Below are 17,450 nucleotides of genomic sequence, written 5' to 3' on the forward strand. Positions count from 1 at the left end.
ATTCTACCAAGACCTGGAGTCATTTTCTCTTTTGCTACCATATTATGAAAGTTTCAACATTCTATTTCCTGATGCTTAAACTAATATTACTTTGAATCGCTTACTGGTGGGGAGGGCATTAAAATTACAAAATAATTTCTTTAGCTGAAACTATATTTTTCTTTTTTCCAGGGAGAAGAACTTCAATCCATAATGTCTTTTGAGATAGCCTACAGTAGCTCAAAAGTAAACCATTGTGCAAGAATTGCAGTAAGTATTGATAAACCTGATCCAAAGTCCAATTGAAGATCTTTTAAACATCTGTAACCATTTATGTTCAATTTGAAACATTAATTATTGCAGCTGTGTCTCATTAGCCTATTCTGCTACAAGTGCCTTCAGCTTTTGGATTATATAACTATCAGTACAAGTTGAAAGCTCTGCTAAGGCAGTCAGTGTTTTGTGCAGTTCATTAATTACACATCATACAGACTGTTTGAAAATTATATCAAAAAGTTTAAAGTGTTGTGCTAGGTACAAGAAACAACATATCTAAAACAGAAACTTATAGAAGCCTCAGCCAGTGACACTACAAAGTGATGAAAATGTAGGAACCAGCATCTGCCAACACACCATCCAAGCAGCACTTACTGTGGTCTTCACCACTGGACACTTCAGCTTTGAGGAACATGACAGTTTTCTTTTATGTAAAGAAAATGAGACAAAAAATAGAAGGAAAGATTGATTATCTACTATGATGAAAAAAAGACGTGTAACAAGTGGAAATTTAGGAAGTGTTTTATTTACACATCTTGGGCATTGCCCCAAATGCCAGACACCTTTGTACCATAGACTGATATACATGGTTAAAAATACCTTGCATGGGGGAAATGTTTTACAAGATATGTGAATAATCAGTGTATATTAAGTCCAGTTTCATAAATCACAATCTTAAAATATTCCCAGAGAAAGTTGGGCAGCAGATTTCATTCAGGTGGTTGACGTGATAGTAGACGTTGAGATCCCATATTTTCTTGGTTATTCTCTGTCTCTTTTCCACCAGAAATATTTGTAAGAATTTATCCCAAGAAAGGAGTAATACAACTACCTTATTTCCACCTATGTAGGAAGCCACATTTCAAAACTTATCTTTTCTGGGATCTCTCTGTTTTTCTCTGTCTCTCTCTCTCATTTTAGTGAACAACACTAATATACGTATTTTCTTGTCAATATGATGAGCTACCTTTCTTCACTATTGGTCCAGCTTTCATTTCAACACAAGTAGTACATATATGTGAACGACAGTTATGCATGCCTTTATGTTAACTGGCTTGATTATCACAAGATTTTTAGTATCCTGGAAGGAATTTTCACAAGTACATTTATGTATGATGTCTCAAAAAATGATGTTTCTTAATTAGCAAAATTGATTCAGGCATTCATTTTGGAGTTTACTATTTTTAAATTTTCGTTAGTTTGGTACAATCTCTTGCCTGCTATTAACAGTTGCAATTTATAGACATGTATTCTTCATTTAAAATATAGTACATTTCATTTGGTTGCATTGTTACACCCATATTCTGTTCTGAATGAATGTATGATAGTTTCTTAATTACATCAGTTTTTAACTTAATTTTGAAGGAGCTACTTGAGTCATTAAGCTTCTAGGACATTTTTTATTCATTAATTTGTTCACACTTTGTGTTCAGCACATTTCATCATGGTGGAGAATACACAAGGATGTAAAATGAACACAGAATTCCTTCTTTAGGATAGACAGCAATGTTAAGATCAATTAACAGAGAAATTCAACTCTAATAACTGGATTAAGAATTCTTTTGATAGGAAGTATGCAGCAAGTTATCTTGGATAGAAAGTCATTAACAGCTGTTGTAGTTACTTGGGGTTTGCCCCATAAAAGTGTGTTGGGATTCTTGCTGTTCATGTTGAATATTGACTACTTTTCTCAGATGATGCAGTTATCTACAGTGAAGTGCTTTCTGAAAGAAGCCACACAGATATTCAGTCAGATCTTGATAGTGTTTCAAAGTAGTGCAAAGGCTGTGAACTTCCTTTAAAAGTTCACAAATGTGAAACTCCAAACTTCACAAAATGAAGAATTGTAGTAATCTATGACTATAATGTCAATGAGGCACAGCTGAAGTCACTCAAGTCATACATATACCCAAGTGTAACGCTTTGTAGGGATATGAGGTGAAATGACCACATAGACTGAGTCAGAGGTAAAGCAAGTAGTAGGTATCAGTTTATTGCGGGTATACTAGCAAAATGCAATCAGTCTGCAAACCAGACTGCTTACAAATCACTTGTATGACCCATACAAGATATTGATAAAATGTGTCAGACTTGTGTCACATAGGACTGACAGGGGATATTGAACGTATACAGAGAAGGGCAGTATGAATGACATAGGTTTGTTTGACTTGTGGCAAAGTGTCGCAGGAATGCTAAATAAACTGAACTGGTAGATTCATGAAGGTAATGTAAATCATCCTGAGAAAGCTGACTTACAAAGTGTCAAGAATGGCTTTAAATAATGACTCTAGGAAAGTACTACAACCTTACATATAGAGATTGTACAGACAAGATTAGATTAATTTCAGTATGCATGGAGGAATTTAAACAATTCATTCTTCCCATGCTCTGTATGTGAGTGGAATGGGAAAAAGCCCTATAATTGATAAAATGCAAAGTAGCCTCTGCCATGCACTTCACAGTGGTTTGCAGAGTATAGCTCTAGATGAAGATTTTATGAACTATATCTGTAGGTTACATCAATAATGAAGCACCATAAAGGGTACGTGGCTTATTTTATTTATCAAAGACACTTTCCTCCTCTGTTAACACACTGACTATAATATCACTGAAGCATATTTAGAATCAGTCAACTCATACAAATACCTAGGTGTAATAATTTGTGTACATACAAGATGCAATGATCATGTGGCAGCCACACCACACAAATGCGTGAAGGACAAAACAGTGGCACAACTGACACAAGCAAATGGAGTTCAACATTTATGCAGCTCATGTTTGTAGCTTTCACATGCATTGCACATCAGCCTGCATGGGACAAAGTGGCCAGACAGTGTGAGTTGGTCAATGAGCTGTGACACACGCCTCTGACCTTTCTCGCTATGGACCACATGGGTTGAGTTAATGTGACTCCCCACAAACATGTTCATGAAGTCTTGCACATTTTCTCATATCATGACATGCATACATTTGTTTTGCAGTGCTTTTCCTCCATGCCACAAAAGTCATGGCTTTCCATGAGTCATGCCGAAAACTGAACTTTCGGAGATGTGGCCTTTATCTGACGTGGTCCAAGCACTCACATCACGGCTCATCACCATTGTGTGTACACTCCAGGTTCAGTGATCAAGCCATACTGACAGTCCAACATGCCTGTATGGAGGGACATTAAGTATAAACAGTGTTTGTACCATCTTACATTGCAAGGAAAAATAAATGTGTATCACTAACAAAAGTGATTCTCATGATTTCTTGTCACCAAACCTCTTGCTTGAGCATAATGCATGGGTGCAGCAGTAAAATCTGAGGCTGACATATGGTGATGAATGTTTGTCGTTACAAGAGACGTGTTATTGTGAGTAGACTGGTACTTACAAGCTCATGTAACTTTTAATGAACTCATTCTTTTGTGCTCATTTTTTGAATGTGTATGCTTTGCTTGCAAACTGTCTAATGTTATTTCTTGTGCTTTTTCTTTGTTGTGTGTCATATTATTTTCATTGTGTGCTTTCCTCTTGTGTGCGGACTTGATTCTAAGATACGATGGTGACTTAGAAGAATTGCAAGAAACTATCAAAGACCTGCTTGTGTGCAACTGGAGGCAGAGGAGTGAGCTACAAGCATGCCCTGCACGCATGGAAGCCGTGCAGCTGCAAAAAGCCCAGGAAAATTTTGGTGCACGTAGCCCTGCCACACCAACATCTCCTACAATTGCTGGAGTGCCCGCAAGCACTAAACAGGTGCTGGTCAGACTACCTTCCTTTTGGCTCTGTGACCCTGTAATGTGATTCAGTGAAGTGGACATGGTCTTTGTGAGCAACCATGCAATCTGCGACCTGGTAAAATTCGGGCACGTAGTGAGCCAGCTCGACCAAAACTACATGGCTGAAGTCCAGGATAAAATCACTGCCCTGCTGACACAGTCATAATACAAATGCCCCAAGGAAGAGCTGATCCATGGATCTCATCATCTGATGAACAATGTGTGCACCAACTGCTGTGGCAAGAGGAATGCTGTGACTGGAGGCCCTCACAGTTCTTGCACCATTTGCATAGCCTCATGCAGTCTGACACAGTGCCAGACTTGCTGTTATGCACTGTCTGGGTGAGCAGCCTCCCAGTTCAAGTGCAGGCAGTGAAAGCAACACAGACAGAAATGCTGCTGGACATCATTATAAACTTGGCCAGCTGGGTGCAAGATGCACTGGTGATGGCACCTAGCATCGTGGCCAAGGCAGCTTATGAAACCATTCCCCCACCTCTGTGGTGACATGTGCTTTCCATGTAGCTGCCACCTCAGATGCTGACCTGCACCAGCTAGTGCACAACTTGGCCGCATAGGTGGCAACTCTCACCACACAAGTCAACCGGTTGGTGCATTCACAGGCAGAGGGCAGCAGGCACCACAGTGGCAGCTGATCCACCCACTGCTAAACTGGCTCATGCAGCCTGCAACCCAGCGCCAGACATTCTAATGGTACTCCATGGACAGCAGAACAGATGGTGAGCAACTTCTGCTGGTACCATATGTGCTTTGGCAATGATGTGATGAAGTGTCATTTTCCCTGCGCACACCCAAATGCTAACTACAACTGGTCCTAGGCACACCTGGCTCTAATTCAGTATCAGAAAGTTTCTTCATAGCAGAACAGATGGATGCCATGAAGTATCTTGTTGACACAGGTTTGGACCTTTTAGTATTCCCCTGTTCTATGTTAGAAGACTGCAGGCAGGCCTTCACAGTGGTGAACGATTCATCAACTAAAACTTATGGCACACACAACTCCAATTTAGACTTAGGACTATGCGGCACATTCTCATGGACATTTACTGTGGCCAATGTAAGTGAGCTGATCCTGGGTGTGGACTTTCTCGGGGACTACAGGCTGCTAGCCAACATCACAAATGGTCAGTGCACTGACGTGACAACAAATTTAAAAATAGCAGGACAGTGCCTGCAGGCTGCATTCTACAGTCATGGCTGCCAAGAAGGAGAAGGAAGCCAATGTGCACTCCATGATGTGGAACGGGTCCTCCTGAATGCATGAAGAGCACTGGGTACAGTCAACTGCAGGTGGTGGCTCACGTCAGTACCTATGATGTGTGTCACTTTGGATCAGAAGAGATTCTCTCTGGTTTTGAGTGGCTAACAGAAGTGGTAAAGGCTGCCAGTCTTGCTTTCGAGATGAAAGCAGAGCTGACCATTTGCAGCATAGTCGACAGGACTGATTGCAGACCTCTGGTACAGAGCCAAGTGGAGGGTCTGAATCAGAGGCTCAGATGGTTCTGCGACCATGTAGGCTGCAGATTCCTTGACTTGCACCAAAGGGTGGTTAGGTTCCGGGTTCCGCTGAATAGGTCAGGAGTCTGCTGTATGCGGGAGGTGGCTACACGGGTAGCACGGGCTATGTGGTATGGACTGGTCACCTTTTTAAGTTAGAGGGTCTTGGGAAAACACAAAAAGGACTTCAGTCACAAAGGGTGCAGGCCAAACATGGGAGGAATGTAGATACAGGAACCGTTGGTATAACTGTTGTAAATTGTTGTAGCTGCCTTGGGAAAGTACCAGAGCTCCAATCACTAATAGAGAGCATTGATACTCAAATCATTACAGGCGCTGAAACCTGGCTGAAACAGGAGATGAGTTCAGCCGAAATTCTTGCGAAGAACCTAATGGTGTTCCGAAAGGATATGATAAACACAGTTGGTATGTTTGTTGCAGTTATATGTAGTTTATCTTGTCGCGAAATTGAAGTAGATAGTTCCTGCAAGTTAGTATGGGCAGATGGCATTCTTGGCAACTGGAATAAATTAATAATATTATGAGAAGGAAAGTTGCTACTCACCATATAGTGGAGATGCTGAGATGCAGATAGGCAAAACAATAAGACTTTCACTCTTAAAGCTTTCAGCCAAAGGCCTTTGTCAACAATAAGCACACATAAGCAAACATACACACACTCATGCAAATGCAACTCACACACATGTCCACTGGTAGTGTGGTTTCAATTGCCTGAGTCATGTGTGTGAGTTCATGAGTCCACACGTGTAGTATACGGTTGCAGAAACATGCTTGACCTCTTAGCAACAAATAATCCTGAGTTAATAATGAGCATCAAAATCGATACAGGGATTAGTGAATGCAGGGTTGTTGAAGCTAGATTGAATATGTAACCCCCAAATCCTCCAAAAATAAACGAAAAATATACCTATTCAAAAATGCAGATAAAAATTCCCTTGATACCTTCCTGAGAGAGAATCTCCACGCCTTCCAAATTAATATTATAAGTGTAGACCAGATGTGGCTTGAATTCAAAGAAATAGTATCAGCAGCAATTGAGAAATTTATACCAAATAGATTAACAAACAACAGAGATGATCCTCTTTGGTACAAAGAACGGGTGAGAACACTGTTGCAAAAACAACGAAACAAACATGCCAAATTTAAACAGGTGCAAAATCCCCAAGATTGGCATTCTCTTACAGAAACTTGAAATTTAGCGTGGACTTCAATGTGAGATACTTATAATAGTTTCCATGATGAAACTTTGTCTCAAAACCTGGCAGAAAATCCAAAGAGATTTTGGTTGTATGTGAAGTATGCTAGTAGCAAGACACAGTCAGTGCCTTCTCTGTGTGATAGCAAAGGAGATACTATCAAAGACTGTGCTGCCAAAACAGAGTTACTAAACATAGCCTTCTAAAATTCCTCCACAAAAGAAGCTGAAGTAAATATTCCAGAATTTGAATCAAGAACAGCTGTCAATATGAGTAACGTAGAAGTAAATATCCTCAGAGTAGTGAAGCAACTTAAATCACCTAATAAAAGCAAGTCTTCTGGTCTAGACTGTATACCAGATAGATTCCTGTCAAGAGTATGCTGATGCACTAGCTCCATACTTAACAATAATATAAAACCATTTGCTCAACGAAAGATCCATATCCAAAGACGGGAAAGTTGCACAAGTCTCACCAATATTCAAGAAAGGTAGTAGGAGTAATCCACTAAATTACAGGCTCATACCATTAATGTTGCAGCAGGATTTTGGAACATATATTGTTCAAATGGTTCAAATGGCTCTGAGCACTATGGGACTTAACATCTATGGTCATCAGTCCCCTAGAACTTAGAACTACTTAAACCTAACTAACCTAAGGACAGCACACAACACCCAGCTATCACGAGGCAGAGAAAATGCCTGACCCCGCCGGGAATCGAACCCGGGAACCCAGGCGTGGGAAGTGAGAACGCTACCGCACGACCACGAGATGCGGGCACATATATTGTGTTTGAACATTATGAATTACCTCAAAGGAAATGATTGAATTGTGAATTGTGTTTTATTCATCTCATGACGTACTTTTGCAATCCATTTGGTTTGCATACAGGAGACATGTCAAAAATTTATAATACAGCTACAGTGATTTTTACATTAACAAATAATAAAATTATAAGGATATTTCTTGGAATATGGGACACATTGTATCCAGCTCAAATTTCCAGCTTGTCCTGCATGAATTCACCCACTCAGTAGTAACACTTCAGTAGTAACAAACAGCATCAAAAGCCTGACAGATAGCCAACTAAGATTTAAAAATAAATTAAATGAATTTCTAGATGACAACTCCTTCTACTCACTGGCTGAATTTTTAGATATAAATTAAGGGGGGGGGGGGGGGGGGGGACCTTAAACATTAGTGTCATGCAATATTTTGTGTAATGTAATATCTTGTACAGACATCTTTTATTAACCTGACACATTCCACATCGTTAGGAAGTGTCATATTCATGATCTATGGAACAAGTATTAATCTAATCTAATCATTCTTTAAGTGAACCTAAATTCATCTGCATCAACTTGTTGCCTTTTAATTTGTTACAAATTTTCATTCCTTTGTGTTGAGGTCCGTGGGCATATAGTCTGAGGTAGTGGGTGGAGAGCATAAAATTTTCTTTGTTTCTAGTATCATGTGAATGGACAAAATGGTTTCCCTCAAATAATTCATGTCTGATGTACAAAAATGTGATAATCTCATGTCTGTATAAGGATGGCAGAGTTAATATTTTAAGTTTTCTAAATAATGGTCGACGTGATTCTTTGTGATTTGCAGTGCAGATATTTTGAATGATTTTTTCTTTATTTTTAGTATCCGCACTATGTTTGTTGAGTTACCCCAAGAAACAATACCATACCTAATAATGGATTCAAAGTAGCTTGTATATGCTACTTTCCATTTGTCCATGTCAGTTGCAGTTGATAATATTTGCACTGCGAATGCAAAGCTGCTCAGATTGTTTGTTAGGTATTCAATGTGTGCCTGCCAGCTCAAATTTGTATCTACATTTAAACCTAAGAATTTGACTGAGTCAACTTCTTCTGTATCTTGGTTGTTGTGTACAATCTTAATCTGCTCACATTTTGACTGTTTGGGTTTGAACTGCATCAAGTGAGTCTTAGATATGTTTAGATTCAACCCATTTAGCTGAAACCAAGTTTATAAGGTACTGAGAGATCCAATCACAGATTTATTTAATGGTAAGACAAACATAGAAGAGAAATAGGACTGGGAGCCTTGTGGAACACCCTGAGCTTTTTTTTCCAGTCAGAAAAATAATATACACCATTTGAAGAGATGCTAACTATTTGCTTTCTGTTTGATAAGCAGGATTGAAGCCAGTGTAGGGCACTGCTGCTAATGCCATACTTTTCAAGTTTGTAAACAAGCAATGCATGGTTTACAGAATCAAATGCCTTTGTGAGGTTGCAGAAAATTCCTGCCACCTTATTTCTTTTGTCTAATGATGTGCTTATTTTCTCAATGAAACTGTTTACTGGTGAAAACTAAATTGATTGTTTAGAATAACAGAATATTTTGCAATGAAGTTTCAGATTTGTGCAACAGAAAGTTATTGAGACACAGTGTACTCAGATTTAGAAAACATCATTCTTGTGAAACACACTAGCTCTTTACTCGCATGAAGTGTTGAGAACTATTGACAAGGGATTTCAGATTGATTCCATATCTCTGGGTTTCTGGAAGGCTTTTGACAGTGTACCACACAAGCGGCTTGTAGTGAAATTGTACGTTTATGGAATATCATGTCAGTTATGTGATTGGATTCGTGATTTCTTGTCAGAGGGGTCACAGTTTGAAGTAATTGACGAAAAGTCATCAAGTAAAACAGAAGTGATTTCTGTGTTTCTCCAAGGTAGTGTTATAGGCCCTTTGCTGTTCCTTATCTATATAAACAATTTGAGAGACAATCTGAGCAGCCATCTTAGGTTGTTTGCAGATGACGCTGAGATTTATCAACTAATAAAGTCATCAGAAGATCAAAACAAATTGCAAAACAATTTAGAAAAGATATCTGTGTGGTGCAAAAATTGGCAATTGACCCTAAATAAAGAAAAGTGTGAAGTCATCCACAGGAATGCTAAAGGGAATCCATTAAACTTTAGTTACACAATAAATCAGTCAAATCTAAAGGCCATAAATTCAACTAAATACCTAGGAATTGCAATTACAAACAACTTAAATTGGAAGGAACACATAGAAATTGTTGTGGGGAAGGCGAACCAAAGACTGTGTTTTATTGGCAGGGCACTTAGAAAATGTAACAGATCTACTAAAGAGACTGCCTACACTATGCTTGTCCATCCTCTTTTAGAATACTGCTGCACAGTGTGGGATCCTTACCAGATAGGATTGATGGAGTACATCAAAAAAGTTCAAAGAAGGGCAGCACATTTTATACTATTGCGAAATAGGGGAGAAAGTGTCACTGAAATTATACAGGATTTGGGGTGGACATCATTAAAAATATTTTGTTGACACTGACCTATATAGGGAGAAATGATCACATGATAAACTAAGGGAAATCAGAGCTTGTACGTAAAGATATAGGTGTTCATTCTTTCTGCACACTATACAAGATTGCGACAATAGAGAATTATGAAGGCCGTTTGATGAACCATCTGCCAGGCACTTAAATGTGATTTGCAGAGTATGCGCATAGATGCACACTATGAAGTGTCCTGGACTCTACGTTGGCATCCTCAAAAAACTCTCTGACCTCACCTTCTCGGCTGATGCACTGTAGGACATTAAATATTCGATCGTGCATCACATAACAACTATGCCCAGCCTTCCCACATCGTGCTGCCCACATTGACATGCACCCGATAGACTTGTGGTAGCAAAGGCAGAGTTTAAGGCCATTCTGTGGTAAGGCATCATTTGACCACCAAGCAGCCCACAATCATCAGTGTTACATTTAATCCCCCCCAAAAAAGACAATTTGTGACAGCCATGTGGAGACTATTCCACCTTCATTTCATGAATGTTGCAGGACTGATAACCTGTCCCACACCCTCAAGTCTTTAGTCACGCCTTGGTGGGCTGTGTAGTATTTAGCAAGACTGATTGAGTAAAGGTATACACCCACATTACCGTTGTGCCTAAAGATATTGAGAAAACAGGTATCGTAATGCCCATTGGGGTTTTTGAAACACTATCTATGATGTTCAGCCTTCAGAATGCTGCCCAAACCTGGGAGCAGTTCCTGGATGGCATCTTGTTGCGCTTGCTGATGTCCTAGTCTACTCCAGGTCACTCGAGCTCTACCACCGCCACCCAATGACTGTCTTTCAGTGCCTTAGTGAATCATTATCAGTCCAGTGATGTATGCATTTTCTGTGATGGAAATCGAGTTCCTTGGCTTTTTAATTATTCCCACAGGATCAATGCCACTACTGTAGAATGTGCAAGCAATTCTGAACATGCCAAATCCACAGAAGCACAAAGAATTATGCCGTTCCCTGGGCATGTTAAAGTTCTGTCGCTACTATCTGCCAATGCTGCTGCCATGCAAGAACCCATGACTAAGGCACTTCATGGACCCCATTCAAAAGAAAACACCCCTGTGAACTGTTTGGATGCACTGAAGCAGATCTTCACTGAGACAAAATGGAAACTCGCAGAAGCAATGCTGCTGGCGCACCCGGTACATGACGTGGACTTAGCTGTAGTGTTGGGTGCCACCCAGACTTCCATCGGCTCGGCCTTACAACAGTACATCAGAAGGAGCTGGCAGCTGCTTGGTTTTCTTTCTGAGAAGCTGTCTGAGTCCCAACATGCTTGGAGCACTTATGACTGAGAGTTCGTTGTGGTATATACAGTAGTGACATATTTCCGCCCATTGGTAGAAGCCAGACAATTTGTCATTTTCACTGACCACAAACCGATTACTCATATGCTTCAGAACAATCACTCTAAGTGTTCAATGTGCAAACTCTAGCACTTAGAGTACATATTGCGGTTTACTGCTGAGATCCACCATATTTTGGGGATGGACATTATACACTGAAGAGCCAAAGAAACTGGTACACCTGCCTAATATCCAGCAGGGCCCCTGCAAGCATGCAGAAATGCTGCAACATGATGTGGCATGGACTCAACTAATGTCTGAAATAGTGCTGGAGGGAACTGATATGCTGAATCCTGCAGGGCTGTCCATAAATCCGTAAGAGTACAATGAGGTGAAGATCTCTCATTCCAGATGTGCTCAATAATGTTCATGTCTGGGGAGTTTGGAGGCCAGCAGAAGTATTGAAACTCAGAAGAGTGTTCCTGGAGCCACTGTGTAGCAATTCTGGACTTTTGGGGTGTCACATTGTCCTGTTGGAATTGCCCAATTCCGTCGTAATACTCAACAGACATGAGTAGATGCAGGTGATCAGACAGGGTGTTTACATACATGTCACCTGTCAGAAGTGTATCTAGATGTATCAGGGGTCCCATATTACTCCAACTGCACATGCCCCAAACCATTACAGAGCCTCCACCAGCTTGAACAGTCCACTACTGATGTGCAGGGTCCATGGATTCATGAGGTTGTCTCCATACCCATACACATCCATCTGCTTGATAGAATTTGAAGCAAGGCTCATCTACGCATAACATGTTTCCAGTCATCAACAGTCCAATGTCAGTGTTGATACGCCCAGGAAGGGCATAAAGCTTTGTGTCATGCAGTCATCAATGCCACATGAGTGGGCCTTCAGCTCTGAAAGTCCATATTGATGATTTCCCATTGAATGGTTTGCATGCTGACACTTATTAATGGCTCAGCATTGAAATCTGCAGCAATTTGGAGAAAGATTGCACTTCTGTCACATTGAACAATTCTCTTCAGTGGTTGTTGGCCATATTCCTGCAAGATCTTTTTCCAGCTGCAGCGATGTCAAAGAGCTGATGTTTTACCAGATTCCTGATATTCACAGTACATTCGTGAAATGATCATAGGGGGAAATCCCCACTTCATTGCTACCTCGGAAGTGCTGTTTCCCATTGCTTATATACTGACTGTAACATTACATTCAGACTCATGTAATTCTTGATAACCTGCCATTTAAGCAGCAGTAATCATTCTAGCAACTGCACCAGATACCTGTCTTTTATACTGTAGGTGTTGCTGACTGCAGCACTGTATTCCACCTGTTTGCATATTTATTTATATATTCTCCATGGACAAATACAAGGATTTGTTTTGGATAGTTTATGTATTGATCATTTCCCCTTACAACATTGTGAGAAACAATTATATACAATATGCCTACATATAAAAAATAATGTTGGCTTTTTTTTCGTACATGTAAATACTATTTATACAAATGAACGTATTCTACTCCTCTGAGAGGAATTCCTCAATACTATAAAAACACTTATTGCTGAGGAACTCCTTCAAGGCAATTTCAAAGGAGCTTCCAGTTAAGCTTTTTATTTATTTATTTTTTTTTTGGAAGTTTGTTATAAAATTTGATCCCCATATAATAGGGGCTCTTGTCTGCACTTTTTGTATTATTTCTTTCCAGGTGATAATCATCGTCCCTCCTAGTACTGCACATGTGCACTTCTCTATTTAGATGATTGTAGTGCTTGTATTTTAGCATCAGCTGAACAGTTTTATAAATATATAGTGATGGGAGTGTTAGTAGTTTCTTAATTTTGAAAATTGCTTTGCAGAACTCATTATATCTAAGCTTACACATGATCCTAACTGCCTTTTTTTGAATGATGAATACCCTATTTACATGCTTGGCAGTAGAACATCCCCATACTTCAATTCCTTATGTGAGGTATGGATACACTAAAGCATAGTAGATTATACTCATTTGATCATATTTAAGAAATTGTGACATTGCCCGCATTGCATAAATTGATTTGCTTAGCTTTTGACATAAGAAATTGATATGATGCTCCCAAGAGAGTTGCTGGTCTAACATTATGCCAAGGAAGGGCGATTTATCTTTCAATTTTATTTCTGAACCATTATTGACACAACACTTCATTGCATTGCATCTTGTTTGTGGTGTATTTGAAATTCCATTAGATTTGTTTTATTGATGTTTAAGCTTAAGTGATTGTTTTGGAAGTAATTCTTCAATCCAAATAAGACACCAGAACAATTTTGGGCCAAATCATTCTCGGTGGTTCCCCAGTTAACAATGGTTGTGTCATCTGCATATTTAAGTACCTTGCTGTTGTATTCTGTGGACAGATCATTAACATATAGTATGAACAATAAAGGGCCCAGAACTGACCTTTTGGGCACACCATACTTTACTATAGCTGTACTTCTTAATAACATTGCCCACTTTGTGTGTGACTTGTGTGACCTGATATCTGTCTTATAGGTATGACTGTATGAGACTTTTGGATATTCCTCTGATACCATAAGTTTCCAGTTTCTCAAGTAGCAGCTTCTTTGACAAGAAAGTTTTCTGACTGTAGTGAAATTATCTTTTCTAATACTTTGCTTAGGATTGGAATTAAGCTAATGGGTTGGTAGTTTTTGACTTTGTCGATACTATCTTTTTTGTGGAATGGCTTGACTATTGTATATTTTAATTCAGATGGAAACACGCCTTTATTTAGACTTTCATTGAAGATGTGGACCAGAACATATCTCTGTATTTGAATACACATGTCTTTACCAGTTTCTTTGGTGCTTCACTGTAGTTGCCAATTGTTTGTCCCTAGTGTGTATTATTATCTCACCCCCTGTGAACTTTGAGGATGTTGCCTAAGTACAGGGGACTGATGAAGAACTGCACAGCTTCTGTGGTGACACCTGCAGCAACTTGCAACTGGAGCTGGTGCCTGTCCCTAGATCTACATGGAAGATTGGGTGTGACATCTCAGCCAGAATGTAACAACCATTCCAGTGCAGTACCTTTGACCATGTACACATGCTGTCACAACCCAGTACAAACACCATATCGATGGTCATGGCTGCACATTTCGTCTGGCTCAGGCTTTGAAAGGATTGTTGTGAATGGGCACACACTTGCATGGCATGTCAGCATGCCAAAGCCAGGAGGCACACCCACATACCCGTGGGCATCTTCCCCGACATGACACACCAATTTGGCATGTCCATGTGGTCCTTATCAGCCTGCTCCCTCTGTCTCAAGGCAAGTGGTGTATCCTACCAATGGTGGGCTGCTTCACTCACTCACCAGAGGCAATGCCCATTGTGGACCTCACTGCCACTGATTTGTGGATGGACTACTTGGAATAGTGATGCAGTCCCAAGGTAATGGCTGCCATAGAGAACAGAAGAAATGCCCCTTGTTCAGGGATGCATGCTCATAATGGTTGTGATATTTGAAATCTCCCTATGAGACAGTGCAGTGTTCATTGGCCACCACATCTCTCCACCTTAGGGGAAACCAAAAGGCCAAGGTGTTGCTGGCTGAGAAGTGACAATATAGTTGCCACTGTCAGAAAAAATTGGAACCAGCCATTTTGAACATTTTCTTCTGGCTGTAGCACACAGACAGCTCAGAATTCATGGAGCACTGCTTGATAACAAGACATTCTATGAATTTCAACCAACCAAAGATACTGGCACAGACTTCTAACTTGGAGGTTTCCATAATTAGTGGAACTATCTAAATCAGGGATCCCCAAACTATTTTGGACAAGTGACCCCTTTTCCAAAATGAACTGCTACCTCAGACCCCCATGGCCAAATTACCTACTTTTAAGATCGACTCCCTTATTCATAATGGTCCGCTAACTTAAAACAGCTGCTACAGAGTGTTATTTTTCATTCTGACTTAGGTCAATAGAAGAACACAGAGTGAGAATTAGCAATGCTTTAAGTTAGCAGACTGTTATGAATAAGGGGTCCTATCTTTAGTTTTTTCCTATTGATACAAAATACCTAGGTACTAAGGTACCAATTGGAAAACTTTGCACTTGGGTGTGTGCGTAAAGTTGACTTCATTTTCTCATCAAAATTTAACAAAATAAAAAGACATACAATTCAGTAAATATCAAGTTTAATTTATAATGATTATTACAAATCAAGTACTGAAAGAATCTTAAGTAGGTAGGAAATTATATTTAAAAAAGTATTAATTTGCAAAGAGAAAATAAAACATTCAGTGCGATGGATGAGCCTGGTGACTGTCTACCAATCTAGCTACATCCGGTTCAATACTGGTGAGTTGCAGCCTTAAATCTCCACGTTCGTTGATTTTCAAATGGTTTCTTTGTTTCGTCAAAATGTTTGTTACCACACTGAAGCTTTTTTCAACTAGTTATGATGATAGAAAAGCAATAAGGTATTTTTCAGCAATGTTCCTTAATGTAGGATACTGTGTTTCAATGTTGCGTTGCAACCAGAACTTCTGATAGCCTTGGTTGGACTTCTGCTTAAGCTCTTCGTCTGTGCTGATGGTAATCAACTCTTCTTGCATTATCACATTGGCTTCTTCTATGGCTGTGGTATTATTTATTATCCATCGAGGAATTTGTAAATTTAAAAGATCCTCAAACCTCTCCGTAAAATCCTTGTGTAATGCGTCCAAGTGAGTGACATATAATAAAATGTCATCATCTTGAAGCATTTCTGGTAATTTTGACAAATGCGGAAACTGCAAATATTCTTTTCTGCCTAAATTTTGTTTATAAAGGATTAGTTTACCCACAAAGGCCAGTATTATTGATTTTGTTTTAATCAAGTTAAGCTCATCACCCTGCAGTAGCAAATTAACTTTGTTGAACATTCCAAAGATATCAGTCAAGTAATAAATATCTGTTTTACAATTGTTCAGATTTTCTTTCAAATTCGGATCCTTTTCTCGTAAAAACTCCAACACAGATTCAAAAATGGCTGAAAATCTTTCTAAGCAAGAGCCTCTTGATAGCCAGCGAACTTCAGTGTGCAGAAGTAATCGAGTAAAGACTTCGTCGTTTTCCTCACATAGCTGAGCAAGTAACCGAGAGTTCAAAGAATTGCTTCGAATCTTGTTGATAGCATTTATTACATATTGTAAAGACTTATGCAATCTAGGACTCAGCTTTTTTGCTACTAAGTGCTGCCTGTGAATCACACAGTGAATGACCAGTACATCAGGCAGTCATCGCTTTAAGTGAGCTATAAAACCACGATGACAACCAACCATAGACGGTGCACCATCAGTCGCAACAGAAACAATGTTCTTCCATGGAATAGCTTTGTCAGTAAAAAAATGTTCCACGGCCTGAAAAATCGATTCTCCTCTGCTATCAGTCTCTAAATATGTAGCAAAAAGCAGTTCTTGGCACATATTTTGATCCTTGATAAATCGAACATATCCTAACAACAGAGCTTCATTGCCGGGTAATGTAGACTCATCCAACTGGAGAGAGAATCTGTTGGTCTGTAAGAACTTGCATAAAATGTTTTCCACATCGCGTCCCATCTCGTCTATGCCTCTCTGAACGGTGTTATTGCTCGAAGGTATTCTCTTTAAAATATCATGTGCGAGTTTGTGCAATACATTGTTAAGGACCTCCGCAATGGCTGGTAAGGTAAGCTGCTCTCCAATTGTGTGGGGTTTCCCCAACTTTGCTATTAGTAAAGATATATTATAGGATGCTCATAAACCATCATCGTCTTTAATAGATGATGACGCAAACATCGATCTTATGGATGGCCTTTTGTCTAGTTTTTCTTTAAGTGCTTGAAAAAATGACAAGGGCTTACTTTTTTTGTCAGCATGTACTCTTGATAAGTGGTCATCCATCTTTGAAGGCTTCATGGCATCGTTACTGAATACTTTTTTACATATGAGACACATCGGCAAGTGTTGATTTGATGGAGATGCAATAAATCCGAACTTCAAATAGTCCAAACTGCA

At 39.6% G+C, this 17,450-nt stretch overlaps 1 protein-coding gene across 1 annotated transcript in view; it reads left to right on the top strand.

Annotated features, from left to right (window-relative positions):
- Positions 1–17,450, top strand: part of LOC126199452 (katanin p60 ATPase-containing subunit A-like 2) — a 156,461-nt gene that overhangs the window by 38,321 nt on the left and 100,690 nt on the right. Inside the window, exon 3 of the mRNA XM_049936372.1 lies at positions 172–249. Within this exon, the coding sequence (XP_049792329.1) occupies positions 172–249 (78 nt within the window). The remainder of the gene's footprint in view (positions 1–171; positions 250–17,450) is intronic.

The sequence above is a fragment of the Schistocerca nitens genome, chromosome 8, assembly GCF_023898315.1.
Source record: "Schistocerca nitens isolate TAMUIC-IGC-003100 chromosome 8, iqSchNite1.1, whole genome shotgun sequence".
Classification (NCBI taxonomy): Eukaryota; Metazoa; Arthropoda; class Insecta; order Orthoptera; family Acrididae; genus Schistocerca; species Schistocerca nitens.